The 26,419-nt window shown below is 44.2% G+C and overlaps 1 protein-coding gene across 1 annotated transcript; it reads right to left on the bottom strand.

Moving 5' to 3' along the window:
* Positions 1 to 5: 5 nt before the first annotated feature.
* Positions 6 to 20,655, bottom strand: TNFRSF9 (TNF receptor superfamily member 9). The gene is made up of 7 exons (XM_034954673.3): positions 20,531 to 20,655; positions 19,346 to 19,453; positions 18,818 to 18,955; positions 18,315 to 18,381; positions 15,646 to 15,776; positions 13,781 to 13,915; positions 6 to 1,540 (listed from the first exon to the last, which is right to left on the bottom strand). The coding sequence occupies exons 1-7, from the start codon at positions 20,628 to 20,630 to the stop codon at positions 1,452 to 1,454; spliced, it is 768 nt and encodes a 255-aa protein (XP_034810564.1). The 5' UTR covers positions 20,631 to 20,655; the 3' UTR covers positions 6 to 1,451.
* Between the last annotated feature and the right edge of the window lie 5,764 nt (positions 20,656 to 26,419).

Below are 26,419 nucleotides of genomic sequence, written 5' to 3'. Positions count from 1 at the left end.
AGCTACTCAGGAGGCTGAGGCAGGGAGATCACTTGAAACTGGGAGGCGGTGATCCAAGATTGTACCACTGTACTCCAGCCTGGGAGACAGAGTGAGACACTGTCTCAAAAAAAATAAAATAAATAAAATTTAAAAAGCTATCCTTAGATCATAAGCCAAACAATGGCAGGCATGCCAGGTTTGCACCTGTAATCCCAGCTACTTGGGAGACTGAGGCGGGTGGATCACTTGAGCCCAGGAGTTTAAGGCTAAAGTGTGCTATGATTGTGCCTGTGAATAGCCACTCCATTCCAGCCTGGGCAACAGAGCAAGACTGTCTCAAGCAAACCAACAGACAAACAAAGGCAAATGGTGCACCAGGTTTGGCCATGGGAGTTTGGCGGCCCCCACTCTAGTGCTGTGGTAGGACAATGAGCTCACAGGTGTTCCTTTTCTCACTGTACTTCATACCTATCATATGCAGTTCATTTATTGGCTTTGGTATAAAATATTATGTTAAAAGTTAAGAATTTTTAGAATGTAACCTGGCTTAAAAGGGAGCAGGACAAAGGCAGAAGGTGTGAGGATGGAGAAGACCATAGGATATACAGACACTTGAACTCTTTCCAAAACTTCCTCCAGGCCTGAGGTTTTTTGTCCTTGACCCTAAACTCAGGCACTCTGCTCATACTCCCCCCTGACGGTGGAGCATGTCGTGTTACATGACAGAACCCACGGAAACTTTAGTCGGGTACTTACTGCACCTCGTGGCTTATTGTCATATGTCATATTAGCACCAAAAAACAAACCTGCATTGATTTTGATTATAATTATAGTTGGACCACTGGACTATGTAATTGAATTTAAACTATAATTTTCTTTGGATTTCAAAAAAACTAGCTCAAGCCTGTTAAGTGGTATCTAGAAAATGCTTTTTTTTTTTTTTTTTAAATCACCAGCTCTGTCCTCATCTGTCTGTTCTGTTAAAAGTGGTGCATTATTTTGGCCGGGCCTGGCAGTTCATGTCTGTAATCCCAGCACTTTGGGAGGCCAAAGTGAACCTAGGAGTTTGAGACCAGCCTGTACAACATGGTGAAATGCCATCTTTACCAAACAAAAAACAAAAAAGTTAGTCAGGTGTGGTGGCTCTTCCTTGTAGTTCCAGCTACTCAGGAGACTGAGGCAGGAGGATCACTTGAGCTCCCAGAGGTCAAGGCTGCAGAGAGCCATGGTGGTGCCACTGCACTCCAGCCTGGGTGACAGAGTGAGACCCTGTCAAAAAAAAAAAAAAAAAAAAAAAAGTGGTGCATTTTTAAAGGCCAACTCATTGGCATTTAGAAAAGAACGTGTGTTGGGGGAATCCTGGGTATTATGTAGGATGGTGTTCTTGCTTTTGAAAGCTGTGATAGCGGATGACTCATATTTCCTTGCTTCTTTTCAAGAAAGTCCCAACAGCCCTATTGACTTCCATTTCACAGTTCACATCCTCCTTCTTCTTCTTCTGGAAATCGGCAGCTACAGCCATCTTCCTCTTGAGTAGTTTGTACTGGTCTCATAAATGCTAAAAAAAAAAATTTAAGATACGTATATTTTGTTGTCTATTTGAATCATTTAACACTTATTTTCCATAAATTATAGCTGCAGAACATCTCTAAGCAGCAAACATTCTCCCCTTTAATTTTAACAAACTCAGCCAGGCGTGGTGGCTCATGCCTGTAACCCCAGCACTTTGGAAGGCCGAGGTGGGCAGATCACTTGAGGTCAGGAGTTCAAGACCAGCCTGGCCAACATAGCAAAACCCCATCTCTACTAAAAATACAAAAATTAGCCAGGCGTGGTGGCAGGTGCCTGTAATCCCAGCTACTCAGGAGGCTGAGGCAGGAGAATTGCTTGAACCCAGGAGACAGAGATTGCAGTGACTCGAGATGGCGCCATTGCACTCCAGCCTGGGTGACAACAGCGAAACTCTGTCTCAAAAAACAAAACAAAACAAAACAAAAACAGGCCGGGCGCAGTGGCTCATGCCTGTAATCCCAGCACTTTGGGAGGCTGAGGCCTGTGGATCACAAGGTCAGGAGTTCAAGACCAGCCTGGCCAAGATGGTGAAACCCCGTCTCTACTAAAAATACCAAAAAAATTAGCTGGGCGTGGTGGTGGGCGCCTGTAATCCCAGCTACTTGGGAGGCTGAGGCAGAGAATCGCCTGAACCCGGGAGGTGGAGGTTGCAGTGAGCTGAGATTGCGCCACTGCACTCCAGCCTGGGCGACAGAGTGAGACTCCATCTAAAAAAAATTATAATCATAATAGTAATAATAATTTTAACAAACTCATCCACAAGAGAGGTAACAGCAAGGATGAACTTTCTCTAGAGATTATTTGAAATTTGTTTCCTCTTACCAAATATTTGTATTGGTCTTTAAGAACTATTTTCTTTATTTTCTACATTAGCTTAAAAAGCATGAATCTTAAGCATGAATCACTAAACCATAAAATATTAGCCATATCCCAATCATAGCTCTAGTTTCAATACAGCAGCACTTATTTTCGTCTTGAGGGTTACTGAGATTCGAGATCCGATGGTTTCTTTGGAACGCAGTGTTATGACTCCAGGATTGTGAAGGTATCCCCACTGCTTCCATCTGTTAGGAACCAAGAACTGATCTGTGTGTGAGCTGCCAGGCTTTCTTTTACATGTTAGTGAAGTATTTGTGTTACTGCTCCACAAATTTCAATCCTAAGCAGATATTTATTTACAGACTGGCAAGGCAAAAAGTCCTACCCCGATTGCATATGCTTGTTGCTATAAAAAATAACCACACCATCTCCTAGAACTTAGGAAAAACTGGCAAGATGTTCAGAAATACCAACGGGATGTCTTTTGAAATTGTTCCCAGGTTGAATTTCAAAATGGAGATCTCTTCTGGAAAGATTGAGATGTCATGTTTTCCGTATTTGTCCTGCTGAGTACTGCTGAAAACCTCTCAGAAAGGCAGAGAGAGGAAGGCCAATTGGGTCAGGATCTCCAGACCCAAGAAACAACATGGCAATGGGTTTCTTTCTGCCTCATTTCCCTCTGACTGGGAACTAGAGAAGCAGCACTCTAAAAATGCCAATAGCGTGGACAAAACAAAGCAAAAACCAAGAAGAGGCCAGGCGTGGTGACTCACATCTGTAATCCCAGCACTTTGGGAAGCCAAAGCAAGCAGATCATCTGAGGTCAGGAGTTCGAGACCAGCCTGGCCAACATGGCGAAACCCTGTCTCTACTAAAAACACAAAAATTAGCTGGGCATGGTGGCGCTCACCTGTAATCTTAGCTATTCGGGAGTCTGAGGCAGGAGAATGGCTTAAACCCAGGAGGCAGAGGTTGCAGAGAGCTGAGATTACACCACTGCACTCCAGCCTTGGCAACAGAGCAAGACTCCATCTCAAAAAAACACATAAAAAACTAAGAAGAGCTTGTACTCTCTAGTTATGAGACCAGGAAAGGGGCAGCGTAGCAAGACTAAAAACTTCTTTTTTTTTTCTTTTTTTTTTTGAGATGGAGTCTCACTCTGTTGCCCAGGCTGGAGTGCAATGGCGCGATCTCAGCTCACTGCAACCTCCGCCTCTCGGGTTCAAGTGGTTCTCTTGCCTCAGTCTCCTGAGTAGCTGGGACTACAGGTGCCCGCCACCAGGCCCGGCTAATTTTTGTGTTTTTAGCAGAGATGGGGTTTCACCCTATTGGCCAGGCTGGTCTCAAACTCCTGACCTTATGATCCGCCCATCTGGGCCTCCCAAAGTGCTGGGATTACAGGCGTGAGCCACCACACCCGGCCCAAAAACTTCTAGACAATAACCACTCAATTCTAACAAAACACCACAAAAAACACCGTGGCTCCACCTGCAAGCCCACCAGGAAAGGCTGAGTAGAGAGCCTGGACTTCCACCCTCACGGTGGATTAAGGCTCATCTCCCCCTCCCTCCTGGGGTGGTGTCAGAGGAGGCCTAGTGGGAGCTAGAACTCCCACGTGTCTAGCAGTAAAAAGGAGACCCTCACCCTCCAGGAGGTATAGCACAGAGGTATAGCTATAGGAGGTATAGCATAGAACCCAAACTTCTTCCACCCCTGCCTGGCCGTAACGAGCTGCCCATCCTCCTTCCTTCCCTAGAGTGATGTCAGAGGAACCCTGAGAAAATACAAGATCTAAATTAGATCCAGAAACTGGGGGTGGGGGCTCACGCCTGTAATCCCAGTACTATGGGGGCCAAGGCAGGAGGATCGCTTGAGTCCAGGAGTTCTAGACCAGCTTGGGTAACAGAGCAAGACCCTGTCTCTACAAAACATTTAAAAATTAGCCAGGGGTGGTGGCACATGACTGTGGTCTCAGCTACTCTGGAGGCTGAGGTGGGAGGATCACTTGAGCCCAGGAAGTTGAGGCTGCATTGAGCCGTGATCATGCCACTGCACTCCCGCCTGGGTAATAGAGCAAGCAAGACCCTGTCTTCTAAAAAATTTTTTTTTACTTAGGCCTAAATCTAACAAAACACATACAGAACTTGTATAGTGAAAACTACAAAATGCTGGTGAAATAAATTTTAAAATGTATAAATGAAGAGACATACTATGTTCCTGCATTGGAATACAGTCATACAGCGTACAACAACGTTTTGGTCAAAAACAGACTGCATATATGATCGTGGTCCCATAAGATTATAGTGGAGCTGAAAAGTTCCTATTGCCTCGTGATGTCCAACCATTGTAACATTACAGCACAGCTCATTGCTCACGTTTGTGGTGATACTGATGTAAAAAACCTACTGAGCTGCCAGTTGTGTAAAGTGTAGCATATGCAATTATGTACAGCACATAATCCTTGACAATGACAATAAATGACTATGTTAGTAGTTTATGGACTTACTATACCATACTTTTTATAGTTATTTCATAGTATATTCCATATATATATATATAACCAGTTAAGGCCGGGTGTGGTGGCTCACATCTGTAATCCCAGCACTTTGGGAGGCCAAGGCAGGTGGATTGCCTGAGCTCAGGAGTTTGAGACTAGCCTGGGCAATTTGGTGAAACCCTGTCTCTACTAAAGTATAAAAAATTAGCCGGGCATGGCGGCATGCACCTGTAATCCCAGCTACTCGGGAGGCTGAGACAGGAGAATCCCTTGAACCCGGGAGGCAGAGGTTGCAGGGAGCCGAGACCGCCCCATTGCACTCCAGCCTGGGCGACAGAGCAAGACTCCTCTCAAACAAAAAACAAACAAACAAACAAACAAAAACCAGTTAATTGTAAAACAGCCTCAGGCAGGTCCTTTGGGAGGTATTGCAGAAGAAGACATTGTTCTCATAGGAGATGACAGCTACATGCATGTTTTTGCCCCAAAGATCTTTCAGTGGGACAAGATGTGGAGGTGGCAGACACCAACTCTGTGTGGGTCTAGGCTAATAAGTGTGTTCGTGTCTTAGTTTTTCACAAAAAAAGTTTAAAAAGTAAAAAGCGATTTAAAAACTTTTAAATTAGATAAAAGCTTATAGAATAAGGAAATAAAGAGAAAATATTTTTGTACAGCTGTACAATGTGCTTGTGTTTTAAGCTAAGAGTTATTACAAAAGAGTCAAAAAGTTTAAAAAAAATTTTTTTTAAGTTTATAGGCTGGGTGCGGTGGCTCATGCCTGTAATCCCAGCACTTTGGGAGGCCGAGGTGGGCAGATTACCGGAGCTCAGGAGTTCGAGACCAGCCTAGCCAACATGGTGAAACCCCATCTCTAATACAAAAATTAGCCAGGCGTGGTGGCAGCTGCCTGTAGTCCCAGCTACTTGGGGGGCTGAGGCAGGAGAATCACTTGAACCTGGGAGGTGCAGGCTGCAGTGAGCCAAGATCTTGCCACTGCATTCCAGCCTGGGCAGCAAGACCCTGCCTCAAAAAAAAAAAAAAAAAAAAATTAAAGTTTATGAAGTAAAAAGTTACAGTAAGCTAAGGTTAATTTATTATTGAAGAAAGAAAACATTTTAAATAAATTTAGGTTAGCTTAAGTGTACAGTGTTTATAAGACTACAGTGATATACAGCAGAGGTCCCCAACCTTTTTGGCAAGAGGGACCAGTTTTGTGGAAGACAATTTTTCCATGGGCTGGGTGGGTGGGGGGATGGTTTCAGGATGATTCAAGCACATTACATTTATTGTGCACTTTATTTCTATTATTATTACTTTGTAATATATAATGAAATAATTATACAACTCCCCGTAATGTAGAATCAGTGGGAGCCCTGAGCTTGTTTTCCTACAACTAGACAGTCCCATCTGGGGGTGATGGGAAACAGTGACAGATCATCAGGTACTAGATTCTCATAAGGAGTGTGCAACCTGGATCCCTCATATGCGCAGTTCACAATAGGATTCATGCTCCTATGAGAATCTAATGCCGCTGCTGATCTGATGGGAGGTGGAGATAAGGCGGTAATGCAAATCATGGGGAGTGGCTATAAATACAGAGGAAGCTTCACGTGCTTGCCCACCACTCTCCTCCTGCTGGGTGGCCCGGTTTCTAATGGCGTCTCACTCTGTTGCCCAGCCAGGAGTGCAGCGATGTGATCTCGGCTCACTGCAACCTCTGCCTGTCAGGTTCAAGGGATTCTCCCACCTCAGCCTCCCAAGTGGCTGGAATTACAGGCACGCGCCACCACACCCGGCTAATTTTTGTATTTTTAGTAGAAACGGGGTTTCACCATGTTGGCCAGGCTAGTCTCGAACTCCTGACCTCAGGTGATCTGCCCACCTTGGTCTCCCAAAGTGTTGGGATTACAGACATGAGCCACTGTGCCTGGCAAAGATCATATTATTTTCACGGTACCTCTTCTATGTTTAGATATGTTTAGCTACACAAATACCATTATGTTACAGTTGCCTATGGTATTCGGTACAGTCACATGCCCGACAGGTTTGTAGTGTAGGAGGGATAGGCTATACCATCCAGCCTAGGTGTATAGTAGGCTGTACCATCTAGGTTTGCGTAAGTGCCCTCTATGATGTTCACACAACAACGAAATCACCTAACAACACATTTCTCAGAACTACCCCTGTCATTAAGTGATATGTGACTGTACTTCACATAGTAAAGATGTCAATTTGCCCGAAACTGATATGCAGATTTAACACAATTGTTATCAGAATCCCAGCCGGCTTTTTGTAGATATAGATATTATCCTAAAATGTATGTGGAAATGCAAAGGAACTAGAATAGATAAAACAATTTTGAAATGAAATAATAAAGTGGGAGAGACTACCACCCTCTACCCAATTTCAGTATTTATGTATAACTACAGTAATCAAGGCTGTGTGGTATTGGCAGAAGAAGAAACACATGGATCAATGGAACAGAAGAGGGAAACCAGATAGCCCCACGTAATTGCAGCCAACTGACTTTGACAAAGGTACAATGAAGGATGACTAATGTTTTCCACTAGTGGTGCTAGAGCAATTGGACGTCCATAGTCCAACAACAAAAACAACAACAAAAAACTTGGCTAAAACCTCTCACACCTTATACGAAAAATTTAAAATGAATCAAGCATGGGCACAGTGGCTCACACCTGTAATCCCAGCACTTTGGGAGGCCAAGACAGGAGGATTGTTTAAGGCCGGGAGTTCAAGACCAGCCTGAGCAACATGGTGAGACTCTGTCTCAAAATAAAAAAAAAAATTACCCAGGCATGCAGAGAGCCAAAGCCCGTGAGACGTGACCAACTCAACATTCCGCTGGAGGCTATATGATCAAACAGCAAAGTGTTCATCATGAATGCAAGATGTGAGCAAACTCACACTGCCCTGCCACCAAAAAGTTTGCTGAGGGACACTACTCCCTGGCTCCTTGAAGTTATCTATTGAGAAATCTAGCACCTATTGTTCAAAGGATGCAGTCTCACAAGCCTGCTGTGAACCAAACACCAAACGGCTAACTGACAATTACCCGACAATCATCCCCGCTTTCTCACTATCTCTTTTGCCTAATAAATACGGAGGGCTGTGTAAAGCTCAGGGCCCTTGTCCACTAGAGGCAAGGTGCCCCCTGACCCCTTCTTCCAAATATACTCTTTTGTCTCGTCTTTTAGTCCCGCTTTCGCCCCCCTTTGTCCAGTCCAATAGGTCCACAGCAAGTGCTGGCACACTCCTGTAGTCCCAGCTACTTGGGAGGCCAAGGAGGGAGGATCACTTGAGCCCAGGAGGTGGAGGCTGCAGTAAGCCATGATCACACCACTGCACTCCAGCCTGGGTGACAAAGCAGAGACCCTGTCTCAGAAAAAAAAAAATCGAGATTTAAATATGAAATAGAAAACTGTAAAAGTTATTAGAGATAGAGGAAAAAAAAAACCTAAATCTTTGAGACCCAGGACTCAATGAAGAATTCTTAGACATGACTCCATAAATGAAAAAATCCATAAACTGGACTTCAGCAAACTTAAATAGCTTTTCTCTGTGGAAGAGCCTGAGAAGAGGATGAAAAGGCAAGCTACTGACTGGGAGAAAATATTTATAAACCATATATATTTATAAACCATATATATGCCGAAGGACTCCTATCTGGGAAATACGAAGAACTCTTGAATCTCAACAGTAAAACAAACAAATAATCCAACTAGAAAATAGGCGAAAGACCTGAACAACACTTCACTGAAGAAGATATAAAGATGGAAAATAAGCACATGAAAAGATGTCCACCCATAAGGGAAATGCAAATTAAAGCCCCAATGAGATGTCACTACATACCTATTAGAACAGCTGAAATAAAAATTGTGGCAATGCAAAATGCAAGCAAGGATGCAGAGAAACTCCAATGAGAATGTAAAATGATACACTTCCTCTGGAAAATAGTTCGACAACTTCTTAAAAACTAAACAAGCACCAAACATATAGCCCAGCAATTGCACTCCTGAGCATTTATCGTAGAGATACAAAAATACATGTCCACACAAAACCTGTACATAATTATTCCTCGCAGCTTTATATGTAATAGTCAAAACAGGAAGCAAACAAAATATCTTTTAATGGGTGCATGGTAAAACAAACTGTGGCACAAGCATATCGTGGAATACTATTCAGCAAGGAAAAAGAATTAACCATTGAAACACACAGCAACTTGGATGGATATCAAGGGCATTGTGCTGAGTGAAAAAGCAAAATCTTAAAAAAAGGTCACGTTTGTGAAAGTTGTCAGAATCAAAATGGAGTAACTTGTGTCAAAACCCTGACAAATGGGCCGGGCATGGTGGCTCATGCCTGTAATCCCAGCACTTTGGGAGACTGAGGCAGGCAGATCACATGAGGCCAGGAGATCAAGACCAGCCTGGCCAACATGGCAAAACCCCGTCTCTACTATAGCCGGGCATGGTGGCAGCTGCCTGTAATCCCAGCTACTCAGGAGGCTGAGGCACGAAAATCGCTGGAACCCAGGAGGCAGAGGTTGCAGCGAGTGGAGATCACGCCACTGCACTCCAGCCTGAATGACACAGGGAGATCCTGTCTCAAAAACGAACAACAACAACAACAAAAAAAAAAAACAAAAAACAAACAAACAAACAAAAACCCTGACAAATGGAGCCAGGGAAGGCCGTGAAGGGGGTTTCTTATGCATGCATGCCTGATAAAAACAACTATCACAAAAGACGGCAGAAACCACAACCTTGCACCAAGGCTACTGTATCTTAACAAAAAAATACTTCTGCCGGTATTGATCTTTGTAGCAAAGGATAATTGTTTCAAAATAACTTACATAACCCTCCTCAGTTTTTCTTTTTTTTTCTTTTTCTTTTTCTTTTCTTTTTTTTTTTTTTTTTTGAGACAGAGTCTTGCTCTGTCGCCCAGGCTGGAGTGAAGTGCAGGACGCGATATCAGCTCACTGCAACCTCCGCCTCCCAGGTTCAAGCAATTCTTGTGCCTCAGCCTCCCAAGTATCTGGGATTACAGGCACGTGCCACCATGCAGGGCTAACTTTTTGTATTTTTAGTAGAGATGGGGTTTCACCATGTTGGCCAGGCTGGTCTCGAACTCCTGACCTCAGGTGATCCATCCGCCTCAGCCTCCCAAAGTGCTGGGATTATAGGCATGAGCCACTGCGCCCCGCCCCTCATTTTTTCTTTTAAAAACTCGCATCACCTTTACATCCCTGAATACACCCACCGTATTCCCACTGCAATGCTACTCCTGAAAAAATATAATCTTTTAGAGAGCCTCTCTGTCTATGATTTAGCTTGACACATACCATATGATTCTATTTATACCATATTCCTTAAATAACAAAAGTATAGAGATGAAAGACAGATAAGTGGTTGCCAGGGGATGGTGGGGAGAGGTAGAGGACCTGACTAGAAAGGAATAGTGGAAGGAGATCTCCGTGGTGATGGATAGTTCTGATTTTATTGTGCTGGCTGTTATACAACTCCACATGTGTGATAAAGGGACAAACAACTACACACGCACACTGTGCCAATGTCGATTTCCTGCTTTGCCATTGTACTGGAGGATGGAACCCAGAAACCGCATGAGAGATGTTCCTGTCTTGGCAAATTCCTGTGAATCTATAATTACGTCAAAATTGAAAGCTCTTTTGAACGACCTAAAACCTTTTTTTTTTTTTTTTTTTGAGACGGAGTTTCGCTCTTGTTGCCCAGGCTGGAGTGCAATGGCACGATCTCAGTTCACTGCAACCTCCACCTCCCGGGTTCAAGCGATTCTCCTGTCTCAGCCTCCTGAGTAGCTGGGATTACAGGCATGCACCACCACGCCTGGCTAATTTTTTGTATTTTTAGTAGAGACGGGGTTTCACCATGGCCAGGCTGGTGTTGAACTCTTAACCTCAGGTGATCTGCCCGCCTCAGTCCCCCAGAGTGCTAGGATTACAGGCGTTAGCCACAGAGCCCAGCCAGAAGGAAGGCTTCCCTGACCAGGAATCGAACCCGGGTCGTGATGGCAAGCGCGGAATCCTAACCACTAGACTACCAGGGAGTGTCCTAAAAACTTTTAAAAAATGGATTACAGTTCCATTGAAACTCACTAATTACTCATAAGTACTTTTGAAAAGCATTTTATAACGAACTTTGTTGCAGTCTGGGGTGTGGATGGAACTTTGTTGCAGAGATACTCCTTTAAATCAGGATTAAGTCCAGCACTTTGGGAAACCGAGGTGGGAGGATCGCTTGAGCCCAGGAGTTTAAGACTGGCCTGGACAACACCGTGAATCCCAGTCTCTACAAAAACACTAAAAATCAATTAAAAATTAGCTGAGTGTGGTGGTATGCACCTATAGTCCCAGCTATTTAGTAGGCTGAGGCAGGAGGATTGCTCGAGCTCTGGAGTTCGAGGCTACAGTGAGCTGTGATCGCACCATTGCACTTCAGCCTGGGTGACACAGTGAAACTCTGTCTCAAAAAAACAAAAGACAAAACTGAAATCAGGTTTAAGTGAGAACGCAGAGGTTTAAACTGGAGGTGTAGACCTCAAAAAAAGAGTGAAAGAGCAAACCACAGAATAGGAAAAGATATTTGCAGCTCATGAACAGCAGACTAAAAACTTCCTATACGTTAGTAAGAAAAGGACAGACAATCCTATGAGAAAATACTCAAAAGACTTGATCAGGCCCTTCACTAAAGAGGAAATCCAAACAGCCAAAATAACATGAAAAGGCGTCTAACCTCACTAGCAACCAGGAAGTGTAAGTTAAAACCACAATGAGATACAACTATCCACCCACCATATCGATAAAAATAATCTGATGATACCAAGAGTTATCAGGGGATGTGGAGTAACAGGAAACTCATTACCGCCAGGGGAGTGTAAACGGGGTCCAATCATTTAGGAAAACAGTTTGGCATATTCACGACCAAGATACACATGTTCCTTGTAGCTCAGCAACGTTATTTCTAGGTTAAAAAACAAAACCAAGCCAGAAACACGTGTTTACGTGTGCTGAGATACACGGACAAAAATATTCAAACGTCATTACATGTAATAACCCCAAACTGGAAATGATCCCGCTGTCCATCAGTACTAGAATAGGTGAACAATGATGTCATCATTCAACAAGAGTGTGCAACAGTGGAAATCAACTAAAGATGAACTCAACATGGATGAATCTTCATGATACAATGTTGAAAGAAGAAGCAAGATACAGAAAACACAGTGTGATTCTATTTGTATGAAGTTCACAAGCAGCCCGATAAAACTGTGTTATTAGGTAGCAAAACTACAGCAAAAGGAAGTTAATACCATACAAGTCTAGATGTGGTTAGCAGTAGTGGGCAAGGAGGGCTGTGATCTAGAAAGGGCATGCCAAGGGCTTCGGGAATGAGTTATGTTCCACTTCTTTACCCTGGTAGAGTTATTTGAATGTTTGTTTACAACAATTTGTTAAACTTTACATTTATGCATTTTTCTGTGTAGGTCACAATGTATAAAAGTTCTATATTGCTTTAAAAAGAGCCTTTAAATACATTAGCATAATTTATTAGATAAGACTTTACTGGCTGAGCGCAGCGGCTCACGCCTGTAATCCCAACACTTTGGGAGGCCGAGGCGGGCGGATCACCTGAGGTCGGGAGTTCAAGACCAGCCTGGCCAACATGGAGAAACCCCGTCTCTACTAAAAATGCAAAATTAGCTGGGCGTGGTGGCGCATGCCTGTAATGCCTTGGGAGCCTGAGGCAGGAGAATCGCTTGAACCCGGAAGGAGGAGGTTGCGGTGAGCCGGGATCACGCCATTGCACTCCAGCCTGGGCAACAAGAGTGAAACTCTGTCTCAAAAAAGAAAAAAAAAGACTTTACTAATGCTGTTCCTGCATATATATTTTTAACAATCTCCAAATAGGCACATTCTGGTCTTACATGGTGCTTTGGGTTAAAATTTTGCTCTCAAAAAGCTCCTTTTATTATATCCCTCTTATTAAGTCTTATTAAGCCTGTTATGTCTCATCCTAATGTCCATGAAGACAAAAAACAGATTGCCTTCCATCTATATACTTTTTCAAATAAATATCAATGGCTTTTGTCTAGTGGGTGCTGACTCTGTGCCAGGCACTTGCTGAGTACCTTACAGAAATAATTGTTGAACAAGTGAATGAATGAAATTCATTATTGAAATTTTTCATGTAATCCATACTGGTGCTGTAATAATTCATTTGTTAAACCCCCTTCAAGCTCCCTCTTTGTTCTCCTTGCCTTCCTCAAATATGGGTCTAAACTCATTTTAAGCCAGTTTATCAACCAGAGGGACATAGAGGGAACATGGTTTTCTGATTCTTCTTTGCCAGTGTCCTCCACACGCACACACACACATACACACACGCATGCACGCGCACACACACGCACGCACACACAGACACGCACGCGCGCGCACACACACACACACACATACATGCAATAATCCAAGGCTGCAGCATATTTAAATCTGTCATTTTTCTAGAACCGAGGTGTGCTCTTCTATATGCAAGCTTTCTCCACCTCAGCACTATTGACATTTGGGGCAGCATCATTCTTTGCTGGGAGGCTGTCCCGTGCACGGTAGGAGTTGAGCAGCATCGCTGACCTCTACTCACTAGATGCAATAGCCCCTAATCACCACCATCACCACCGAGCGGTGAACACTGCAACTGTCTCCAGACACTGCAAATATTCCCAGGGATGAAATTGCCCCTGCGTGATAGCCACGGGGCTATATGAACCTCATTTCTAGAATTTTTTTAAAAATCATATTTTCCTTTCTATTATAAAAAGCTTTGCCTTGCCAGAGCTGTAATATGATTATGCTAATCTTACGTTGTTTGAATATATACAGGAGTTTCTTTCTGCCCCGTTTAACAACAGAGAAACGGAGCATGAGGAAGAACAGCAGGAAGAGCAACGCAGTCGACGTCAGCGCGAGAAAGAAGGAGATGATCTGCGGAGAGTGTCCTGCAAAACACAGCAAAAGGAGAAACGCATGCAGAAATGTGTTGACACTCATACACCCATGTATATATTTACATTGGTAAATTCCTAAGCATGAGAAGAATCACAGCCTTGGGCATCTCCAACCTGCTAATGGAGTAAACTTAGAAAACTTTTAAAAAGGCCAGACATGGTGGCTCACGCCTGTAATCCCAACACTTTGGAAGGCCGAGGCAGGAGGATCACTTAGAGTCAGGAGTTCAAGACCAGCCTGGCCAACATAGTGGTGGCAGGAACTTGTAATCCCAGCTACTTGGCAGGATGAGGCAGGAGAATGGCTTGAACCCGGGAGGCGGAGGTTGCAGTGAGCTAAGATGGTGCCACTGCACTCCAACCTGGGCAACAGAGTGAGACTCCATCTCAAAAAAAAAAAAAAAAGAAAGAAAAGAAAAAGAGAAACTTAATGGCCGGGAGCGGTGGCTCACACCTGTAATCCTAGCACATTGGGAGGCCAAGGTGGGCAGATCACCTGAGGTCAAGAGTTTGAAACCAGCCTGGCCAACATGGAGAAACTCCATCTCTACTAAAAATACAAAAATTAGCTGGCTGCCGTGGTGGGCGCCTGTAATCCCAGCTACTCGGGAGGCTGAGTCAGGAGAATTGCTTGAACCTGGGAGGTGGAGGTTGCAGTGAGCCGAGATCGCGCCATTGCACTCCAGCCTGGGTGACAGAGAGAGACTCTGTTCCCCCCCCCCAAAAAAAATAAAAGAAACTTAATAATTGAGCAGTTTATCCTTTCTAGCACATAGAAAATATGGGACCTGGGGACCAGGCATGGCGGCTTATGCCTGTAATCCCAACACTTTGGGAGGCCAAGGCAGGAGGATTGCTTGAGCCCAAGAGTTTGAGAGCAGCCTGAGCAACATAGCAAGACCCCGACTCTACCAAAAAAATAAAAAATTAGCCAGGTGTAGTGGTGCGTGCTATAGTCCCAGCTACTGGGGAGGCTGAGGTGGGAGGATTGGTTGAGCACAGGAGGTGGAGGTTGCAGTGAGCCAATATCAAGCCACTTCACTCCAGCCTGGCACAGAGCAAGGCACTCTCGGGGGGAAAAAAAAGAGAGAGAGAGAGAAAGAAAAAAGAAAAGAAAATATGGGACCCTGGACGGGAGTGGCGGCTCACGCCTGTAATCCCAGCACTTTGGGAGGCCGAGGTGGGCGGATCATGCGGTCAGGAGTTCAAGACCAGACTGGCCAGCATGGTGAAACCCCATCTCTACTAAAAATACAAAAATTAGCCGGGCGTGGTGGTGCATGCCTATAATCCCAGCTACTTGGGAGGCTGAGGCAGGAGAATCACTTGAACCCAGGAGGTGGAGATTGCAGTGAGCTGAGACTGCACCACTGCACTCCAGCCTGGCACAGAGCAAGACACTCTCTTAAAAAAAAAAAAAAAAAGAAAAGAAAAGAAAAGAAAAGAAAAAATATGAGACCCTATAATCCCCTTTCCTTGGCATTGATAAAGATATAGACTCTGTTTGGGTGAAGTGTCCTCTGGCACCGCTTACAAATGTGTATCTCAGACTGAATAACAAATGCCTGGGAAGAAAACTGCTGGGTCCCTGAGGGCAGGATTCAGGAAGGAATGCACGTGGGAGGTGCCTGATATGAGATATCATGATATTGGGGCAATTTAGATACAATCTGGAATCACCATAAGATACGCACTTTGACGTAAAGGCATAGCCCAGTTACCTGGCTCTCTCGCAGGGGCAGGCGGGGTCGCAGAGGATGCTCCCGGAGAGAGGTCGGCTGGAGATGGTCCACAGACCACGTCCCTCTCCTTCGTCCCATTCACAAGCACAGACTTTCCATCCAAAGAACAGCTTAGACAGTTCAATGAAAAGAATTTAAATAATTAACTTAGGTCCAGAAGATTCTGGTTTAAAACTTTGTCATTTTTCACCCAATGAAGTAGCCTAGTGAAAAAGATATATGGGTCTGGGTTTGAAAGCGATGCAAAGATATTTTGAAAAACGTCCACTTGACCATCTGGCTCCCTGCAGCTTTCCATGGCTTCCTTCTGTTCAGTGACAGCTTAGTTCAGTCTGTCTTGCCTGCTTAGTCTCTCACCCCCAGTTTCTTAATCGGACTTGACCATCTCCGGCACAGATGAAGGCTAGCATAGGGTTAGGAGGTCCAGCACTAGCATCAGGCAAACCAGGGTTTGAGCCCTGGGTCTGCTGCTTTCCAGAATGACTTTGGGCAAGTCAAGAAATCTCTGTAACCCCAGCATGGTGGCTCACGCCTATAATCTCAACACTTTGGTAGGCTGAGGCCAGAGGATCACTTGAGACCAGGCGTTGGAGACCAGCCTGAGCAACATAGCAAGACCCCATCTCTACAAAAATTAAAAGACAAACAAAAATTAACTGATGGTGCATGCCTGTGGCCCCAGCTACTCGGGAGACTGAGGTGGGAGGATCACTTGAACCCAGGAGTTTGAGGCTGATCACTTGAACCCAGGAGTTTGACGCTGTCTCAGAAAGAAAAGAAAAAAGAAACCTCCTTAAGCCTCAGTTTTCTCATCTGCAAAATTAGGATTGTATGTGCTGCCAGAACTGTTTCAAAGAACAAACGAGTGAGGGTCAGTGACACACTCTTGCACATCTGACACGCTGAGTAAATGGTAGCTATCATCATCACCATCATCGCCATCATTGTTGCTGTTGTTGTGACACCTTTCCCTCGTCCCTTTACCTACCCCAAATCCGCCCGTCCTCCAGAGCCCAGTTCAAACCCATTTTTCCATGCAGACTCACTTAACAACTCTGAAAAATTTGTATTGAAAGACCTTTTTTAAAAAGCCACTTTCCAGCTGGGCACAGTGGCTCACACCTGTAATCCCAGCACTTTGGGAGGCCAAGGCAAGCAGATCACTTGAGGTCAGGAGTGTGAGAGCAGCCTGGCTAACATGGTGAAAGCCCATCTCTACTAAAAATACAAAAGCACTAGCCAGGCGTGGTTGTGTGCACCTGTAATCCCAGCTACTAGGAGGCCGAGGCAGGAGAATCTCTTGAACCCAGGAGGCAGAGTTTGCAGTGAGGCGAGACCGTGCCATTGCACTCCAGCCTGGGCAAGAAGAGCGAAACTCCATCTCAAAACAAACAAACAAACAAACAAAACAAACAGACCTTTTTAAAAAAGCCACTTTCCAAAGACAGAATTCAGCTAAGTCCGAGAAAATAGTCAATACTTTTCTTGTGAATCATGATTCCATTCGTCAGCCACTCTGATGCTGATAAATTGTAAATGACAAAAGCAGAGGGATACCATGATTCCTGTTTCAAAACACTTTATTTTCTCTCAAAAAAGTCACTTTCCAGTCTGTTACAAACCAATACACTTTTGAAATGCAATAAAAATGTAAAAGTAAAATAATAAAAATGATTTTCTAGTAAGAAAATGAAACGGAAAAAGAACAAATACATATAAAATACAACGCCCAAATTTCTATTCTTAGTCAACAGACCACATTACTCTGCCAATTTGCCTTAAAAGTTTCTAAATGTTTACCCTCTAACCCTACACCACTGTCGATGGGGACACAGGACAAGTCGTTTGTGGTCCAGCACCCATCCACAGACCACAGTGTAAGTTCTGGTTCCACAAAACAACAGTCACATTCTCTCATATACTATTGGCTTTTTACCACCGGTGATGGCCTTGTGTGCCCAAGTCTGTGCCACATTTTGGAGGGTAACGAGCAATTGTTAGTTTCTTCTGTATCATTCTAGGGGCTGGCATTGAACACACGGAGACGGGCTGATCAATGAGAGAAGATAAGAGGCAGCAAAGGAACGAGAAGGAAACAGAAAAGAGGCAGACAGCGGCAAAGTTCCACTGGCAATTCTTTTCCTTTCTTTTGAGACAGGGTCTCTGCTCTGGAGTGCAATGGTGCGATCATAGCTCATTGCAGCCTCAACCTCCCAGACTCAGGTGATCCTCCTGCCTCATCAGCCTTCCCTATAGCTGGGACCACAGGCATGTGCCATTATGCCTGGCTAATTTTTTGATTTTTTGTAGAGACAGGGTCTCACCCAGGCTGGTTTTGAACTCCTGGGCTCAAGGAGTCCTCCTGTCTCTGCCTCCCAAAGTGCTGGGATTACAGGCATGAACCACTGCACGTGCCCAGCCTCCACTGGCAATTCTGATCTAGATGTTCCAGGCACTATTTCTGGAGAAAATGCCCACTTTGCCTATTGAGTTGCTACGACCTCACAGTGTTCCCACGCTGCCTATTAGTATGTTACATTCTGTCTACACTTGATGGGTGCAAAAAAGCTTCAATGATAGCATTCCTTATCTTCGAAAAAATTTAACCCAGATTCTTTATTCCATAAACTAAAGGCAATTATACGTACTTTGTCCAGGGTCGACAGATGCCACGTTTCTGATCGTTAAATGTCCCAAAGCAACAGTCTTTACAACCTTGTATTAAAAATGAAAGCAATAATAAAAGGGAAGCATTTTCATCATTTTGCAACTTTTCCTGTGATGAACTTAATATAAGTCATTACCATAATGCAATCTGCACAAATTGTTCAATAATTCTTGAAACAACACCCTAAGATGGCTAGTTTTTATTCTAATTGTATATAAAGTATTGTATATGTCTGGAACATGTGAAGATTAATGGTTCTGGCAATTAACAAATGTTCTGATTTCAAATTATTTCCATTTATGAAGAAATAACGGAAATATTTTATTAATTGAAATATTTTATTAATTAAAATATGATATATCATATACTCCCTTGTTACTTTAAGGTTCTACAAATCTGTTTGTTTATTTTCAAAAGATCAAGATCAAAGCTAAGTTTGTCTACGTCACAAAACTACACTAGATCAAAGAAACGCAAACGTACCTTTTTTTGTCAGTTCTTGACCTTGTTTACAATCCTGTTCACACATGCTGCATCCTGCCCCCAGGCAGTGAAATCCTGGAGTGCAGTCACACTCTGCATTGCTGGTGGAGGAACACTCCTTCCTGGTCCTGAAAACACCTACAAAGTCCCCCCAGCCCCCAACATTTTATTACACTTGACCTCCAAATCCAGGAAGCGAATTTATGCTCTGCAGTAAAAATCATGCTCACTCTACTTATAGTGTTCCCAGTAATTTTAAAGTTTACTTTTAAATCTCCATAAAGACATTTTTACATTTAGGTAAATAAAAACTTCTCTCTTGTCAAATGAATGTTTCCTCTAATATTTAGAAAGCTCAGTCCACAAATAATTGCTGTCACTGGATATTATTGTCCTAGACCTGCTGGTTGGCAGAAGAGTCAGACTTTGACACTTGAGATTTTCAAAAGAGAGCAGTTAGTAAATGGGAAAGAAAAGCTTATCTTCCCAACTATCTTCTAGAAGAAGAAAATATCTTTGAACTCATACCTTTACACTGCCTGCATATGTCACAGGTCCTTTGTCCACCTGCGCTGGAGAAACTATTTGGAGGACAGGGACTGCAAATCTGATTCCTGTTATTATCACAGAATGTACCTAAGAAAGGCAGACAATAGTGGTACACGTTTGACAATGGGCAATCGTCACCCAGGGCATTCTGAAGTTTACAAGAAAATAAGATTATAAAAGAATGATAAGTTTTCTAGATGCCACAGTGGTGGACATTAGTTTGATTGACTTCCTAAAACAATACATTTGCAAGATTATTCTTTGTGTAATCACAGAATTAGAAATAACAAAATACAGGCCAGGTGCAGTGGCTCATGCCTGTAATCACAGCACTTTGGGAGGCCGAAGCGGGCAGATCACCTGAGGTCAGCAGTTCAAGACCAGCCTGGCCAACATGGTGAAATCCTGTCTCTACTAAAAATACAAAAATTAGCCAGGCGCAGTGGTGCACGCCTGTAATCCCAGCTACTCGGGAGGCTGAGGCAGGAGAATTGCTTGAACCTGGGAGGCCAAGGTTGCAGTGAGCTGAGATCGTGCCACTGCACTCCAGCCTGGGCGACAGAGTGAGACTGTGTCTCAAAAAAAAAAAAAAAAAAAAAAAAAACACACACACACACACAAAAACCAAAAAAAACAGATATTGTAACAAATAAATCAGCAGAAAGAAAATACTTTATCTATTGAATAAAACAAAATGATTATCTTGATTGATGTAGGAGATGAATATGACTGGATCCAGGAGGACATCAATGTCCTACACTAAAATTTAAATGCGACTGACCGTCCCCACTCTGTTAAGCCCTTTACTACGCGCTTACTTGCTGCTATGCCCCCAGTCTGAGCACAAAGCCCTACACACAAAACTAACATTTATTGAAGTCTTGCCTTGTGACATGCACTGTTCTAAGCCCTTCATTTGATCCTCCCAGCCATCCTATAAAACAGGTTCTCTTATTATCCCCAGATGAGAAAGTCAAGGCACAAGAGGTTGAATGACTTTGCTGTGTTCACACAGCTAGGTTGTAGCATCCAATAAACATTTGTAAATGAATGAATTTTCATTTTCTTTTCCTTAAAAGGGAGCTCATTAGCCCTGACTACTAGACTAACTGAACCATACTTCCAACAGAGCAGATCAAATGCACATGATAACTGGGTACTCACCAGCTGGGCAGTTACTACACAGATCCTGCAATGATCTTGTCCTCTCAAAGTTGAGGACCAGCAACAGAGTGGCTACTATGTTGTAATAGCTGTTTCCCATGATGAAATCTGGCACAGGTATGATACTAGCAAAGCTGATTCCAAGAGAATTTTAATCAAATTAGCTGGTCTCACAAATGTCACTCTGCAAAAGATAAACATTTCCAAGGAAAGGTGGTTTCTCCTTTCAAAATTATGTATATTGCAATCATTACTTATACAATTCTATAAGAGGATAACTCAGGGTTTTTCAGGAACAATTAATGATGCAATATTACGGAAAAGTAGCAGATTCATAGAAACCACTAGGACAAGGCAGGCGTGATTAAACACACAGCTTTGTGCCGGTTTGCCAAAGTTTGAGGGTGCATTTTCCATCATGTTCTGCCAAAATGCAGAAATAACAATAGCAAGAACTTTTGGGGACTTTCATAGGTACTTTGCAGTACCATCCAGCAATAATGCCAATTACTTATTGTCCCTGAAATAAACTCCTTACAAAGAGAATCTGTCAGGGGCATCAGACAATTCAGTTCAAGAAGAAGCTATCACATAATCACTCTTCCCCTTTTAGCTGAACACCTAACTGCTAACATGTGGAAAGACCTCCCTGTTCAACTCACTAACACATTTTCTTAAACAGAGACATGTTTTGAGATGTGAAGTTTGTATGGTAACAAAACTAAGGAGTGAAAAACTCTTCAGGCTAAGTTATTGATGTTTATTTAATGGGCTATTGAAGAGAAGTTATTACATATTAGGAGAAAAAGTCTAGAAATGGGCAAAGGGAGCAAAAGTTCCAACCTCACCCCTTCTCAGTGCCCCCACCCACTCCCCCAAAGGGACAGACCTTGAGATCTCAGGGCTGCCGGAGAACTTTCCACTCCTTGGTCTTCAGGCTTCTGCAGCTCGAGAGGACTTCAGGTCAAACACAGGAGTGCGGTGACTCAGCCGGGGGCGGGGTCTCATGGGAAATTCCCACCACAGCTCTGTGACAGCTCTGTGAAATCATTCATTTCATATCTGCTGACCCCGAAATCCCCTAGAGCCCCCGTCCCTGCCTGATAATGGCACTTCAAATTGCTTCTTGGAAGCAGCTCTCTACTGTCAGGATGTGTCACAGATGACGCTGGGAAAACGATTTTGTCCCTTAAGATAGCTCTCCAGGACAAAGCATGTAGCATGTCCTTAAAACACTGGATTTGAGATTAGAGGAATGAAATCAACTTCAAAACAGTGATCAGCATTTTGCCATATGCGGTCCCCTAACTCCATAGTCACTGTAATGCAATAGCTGCCATTACTTGAGCACAGCCGATGTGCCAGGCATCAGAGATGCACTGCGGTGAATACACACTATCCTCGAAAGAACCCTAGAACTTGGTATGACTGCTGTTGTTATTGGGAGAACACTATGCAAATGAGGAAAGTGGGGCTGCAAGTGGAATTAGAGCGTCAACAGGACAGGGAGCCGGCAGGGTTGGAACCCAGGTCGGCCTGGTCCCTTATCGTGCTCCTCCGGGCATGGGTGACAGAGGGAGGAAGGAGGGAGAAATGGAGGGAAATGGAAACAGGGGAAGCACAGCAGTCACACGGCAAGTCAATGACCAGGACGTGGTTCGGTGAAGCTGAGAGCTAGGAGGGATTTTTAGAAAACCATGATTTCAATTTTTCTTTAAAAAAAAAAAAGGAGAAAGAGACCAGGCGCGGTGACTCATGCCTGTAATCCCAACACTTGGGAGGCCGAGGTGGATGGATCATCTGAGGTCAGGAGTTTGAGACTAGACTGTCCAACATGGCAAAAACCTGTCTCTACTAAAATTACAAAAATTAGCAGGGAATGGTGGCGGTGGACCCCTTTAATCCCAGCTACTGAGGCTGAGGCAGGAGAATCGCTTGAACCTGGGAAGTAGAGGTTGCAGTGAGCCGAGATTGCGCCACTGCACTCCAGCCTGGGCCACAGAGCAAGACTCCACCAAAAAAAAAAAAAAAAAAAAAAAAAAAGGAAGAAGAGGAAGAGGAGGGCAGAGAAAGCAGAAGGAAAAAGAAGTACAGTAAGAGGAGAGGAGGAGTATAAGGAGAAAGAAGAGGGAGAAGAGGAGGAGGAGGAGAAAAATAAAGAGAAAAGGAGGAGGAGGAGGAAGAAGAAAAGAACAGAAAGAGAAGGGGAAGAGGAAGAGGAGAAGGAAGAATGAGGAGGAGAAAGAATGAGAAGGAAGAATGAGGAGAAGGAAAAAGGGGTGTTTCTGGAGGAGGAGGAGGAGGAGGAGGAGGAGGAGGAGGAGGAGGAGGAGGAGGAGGAGGAGGCGGCGGCGGCTCCAGGCTGTAGATGAACCTGCCCATCATTGAGCAGCTGGAGAACCTCAGGAAAACCAGGGGAACTGTGGCTGGGGCAGGCGTGGGCTGGGGAAGGACATCGAGAGTAGCTTGGGCCGTCGCCCTGCCCCGCGGTTCCCAGCACGAGCTCTCCCGTCAGAAGAGGAAAACGCGGAGCGACTCGGTTGGGCGACAGCGCTGAGATGCGGACGTTCTGCCGCCGCCTGCAGGCAGAGGGACTCGGAGATCAGGCCGCAGAAGCAGAAGAAGGCAGACGGGAAGGAGGAGGAACGAAAGGAGCCTTGTGGCTTCGTGTCCGACCCTCCCGCCCTTGGCCCGCGTGCCTGGAGCCAGCCCCACCGCGCCCGCGTTTCCTCCCGCGGGACTTCCCTTGGCCCTGGGTCTGCAGCGGGTCCTGCCGAGCTTCCTCCCCTCAGGCAGCCTCTCTCTCCCTGGCCACTGTCGGGGGTGAGGGGGGTTACCGGTTCCCAGTGATTTTTATTCCCTTTGCTCTCTCACGCCTCATGTTCCCCATTCTCCTGCCTCAGTTGTGTAATCTTGAGCAAATTTCTCAACCTCCCTAATTCTGTTTTTGCAAGCACATCTTACAGGTGCAGTGACACCATACATCTTCCTCGTGAGTGAGGATTAAATGAGACGATGAGCATGAAATACTTAGCTCAATGCTTGGCACATAGTTCTCAAGAAAGTAGGAATTGCTATGATCAGACTTACTGGTTTGAAATGTTCCTTCCCTGCCTCCCACACTGACCATCAGTAGAGCCACCACAGGGCAAGTCATGACAGAAAAGGAGAAAAATGCATGAGCTGCCTACAAAATGTGTTCCCAAATGCTGACGGTCATCTGAGAGTTATCTTACCTGTGACATCTGTGGGATCCCTCCTTGCCCCACTTTGGCAGAAATTGGCTGAATGTGAGAGTGTCACACCATAAAAATCGGACTGCTGATCCCCTCCTAACGCTTTGAAAGTCACCATCTAACCAAGTAATCTCCTTGTTTACATGTGGTACTCTGTTTAACATTGCAGTGTGACATTTAACTGGGCCATATTTCATTTAACTAAATGCTACTCACTAGTCTACGTTTTGGACATTCTGTAGGCAGAGACATTACTTCCTCTGAAAGTGACATATTTAGTTTCCCAGCACAGTAATTAGCTCACTATTTCAGGCTTTTATGCCAGTAACATAAGAGTCTTTACTGAGCTAAAAGAGTCTCAACATTAGTTTTGCCAGCCCACAGTTAAACAAAGTCAACCACTTCAGAATTCTGCTCCTGAAGGCTATGCTCAACTTTACTCAGGCGTTTAAAAAATTCATGGCTGGGAACAGTGGCTCACACCTGTAATCTCAGCACTTAGGGAGGCTGAGGCGGGAGGATCGCTTTAGCCCGAGTTCAAGATGACCTGGACAAGATGCCCAGACCCTGTCTCTACAAAAAATACAAAAATTAGCTGGGTGCGGTGGCATGTGCCTGTGGTTCTAACTACTTGGGAGGCTGGGATGGGAGGATTGCTTGAGCCTGGGAGGTCGAGGTTGCAGTCAGCCATGTTTGCACCTGTGCACTCCAGCCTGGGCAACAAAACTAGACTGTCTCAAAAAAAAAAAAAAAAAAGAATTCATGTTACTGTATGCATTTTTGTGTGGTATAAAATCATCATAGTAAGCTAAGTCAAATTATATAGTTAACCAGATATACATACTATCTAAGCTAGCCAAAGGTGTAATACTCTTTTGGTATAATTTTCATTTGCTTTATAACATGTATCATATGGCTTTATCCATTGTAGCCCTGTAATCTTTCAAATGCAACAAAAAGCTTTTCTATTCCGTAAAAACATCTCAAACTAAATCAGAGATGACCCCGACAAGACAGCAACACTTTAGCAGTATTAATAATATTAATGTTTCATCCATCCTAAGCAGTATTAATAATATGTTTCATCACATCCTAAGCAGTATTAATAATTTGTTTCATCACATCCTAAGCATCTCATTCTAAACCAAGAAATAGGCCGGGTGCGGTGGCTCACGCCTATAATCCCAGCACTTTGGGAGGCTGAGGCGGGAGGATCACGAGGTCAGGAGATCAAGACCATCCTGGCTAACATGGTGAAACCCTGTCTCTACTAAAAATATTTAAAAAAATTAGCAAGGCGTTGTGGCGGGCGCCTGTAGTCCCAGCTACTCTGGAGGCTGAGGCAGGATAATGGCGTGAACCCGGGACGCGGAGCTTGCAGTGAGCCGAGATCGTGCCACTGCACTCCAGCCTGGGCGACAGGGCGAGACTCCTTCTCAAAAAAATAAATAAATAAATAAAATAAAAAATAAATAAATAAATAAACCAAGAAATAGATTTTATTTCATTTTGATTGACTATAGGTCTAATCTTGAATATCTCAAGCAGCTAAATACTTTGAGGCTAAATAGCATGAAGGCCCAACAATTCTAAACAGGATAAAGGAGACATTTAGAAAGAGAAAGCCCTCAAAATAAGCTTCCTATAAAATATTCTTCCGCCCTTCCAGGGCGCATCTTAGAGGGAATCTCTTCCATGGGATATTCACTGTTTACACTTGTTTTCTGCCTGAAAGATCTATTCTTTCAAGATTCAGTGTCGCCACCCCTACCCCAAACACCCAAACTAGTAGTCACTATTAGACATACCTGGTGCTTGTGATGTCAGTAGGTGTTCTGAGGCCTGGGAAGGAGTAAATTGTTTTTAAACTTGGAACAAAGAAAATGAGCAGGAAATCAAAGAGGAAGGAGGCAGAGTAAGGAGAAGGAAGTACGAATCATAAGGAGAGGCGGGTGTCAGCAGCCATCGACTTTGCTCACCTTTCCTCCTTGTTCTGCCCTTTCTCCAGGTGGCATCCACTCATATGCTAAGGCTTATCAATAGTTGTCTCCTACTTCAGACCACCCCCAACACTGTGCAGTCCCCAGGACAAGAGTACAAACAGAGGCCTGCTTACCATGTGTCCAAATATTTAGAAATTGTTCATCAATCCAAATACGCTGTTAAGTATGTTCTGTCCAGAGCAGAGACACAAACACACAAACACAATGAACACAGAGCTGCGTCTGTGACTGGGTGTCTGGCGCACGGTGCTGGCATAGGGATGCATTAACTCGGCTCCATCTGCTCTCTGGACCCACACTGCCAGGCCTGGGTGAAGACTCCCCCACATCCCTGGATCCATGTCCTTGAAACTCCACTTGAGGATGACACCGTGCTGTGAGCGTTGTGAGCTGTGCTGTTGCCTCCAAGAATGGCAGGGAGGGTGTGAGCCATAGAAGTACCAGGCAGACAAAAGGCAAGTAGATTTGTCAAATCCATCTCAGATACCAAGGGTGTAACAGATTCTTGTATAATCTATTATTATGCAAGAATATCACAGACAGTGGTATTTCCCTACAGTCCCAAGTATCCTTTTTTTTTTTTTTTTTTTTTTGAGACAGGGTCTCACTCTGTCACCCAGGCTGTAGTGCAGTGGTGCAATCTTGGCTCA

Source organism: Pan paniscus, chromosome 1, assembly GCF_029289425.2.
Source record: "Pan paniscus chromosome 1, NHGRI_mPanPan1-v2.0_pri, whole genome shotgun sequence".
NCBI lineage: Eukaryota > Metazoa > Chordata > Mammalia > Primates > Hominidae > Pan > Pan paniscus.
This window is presented reverse-complemented; position numbering and strand designations above follow the sequence as displayed.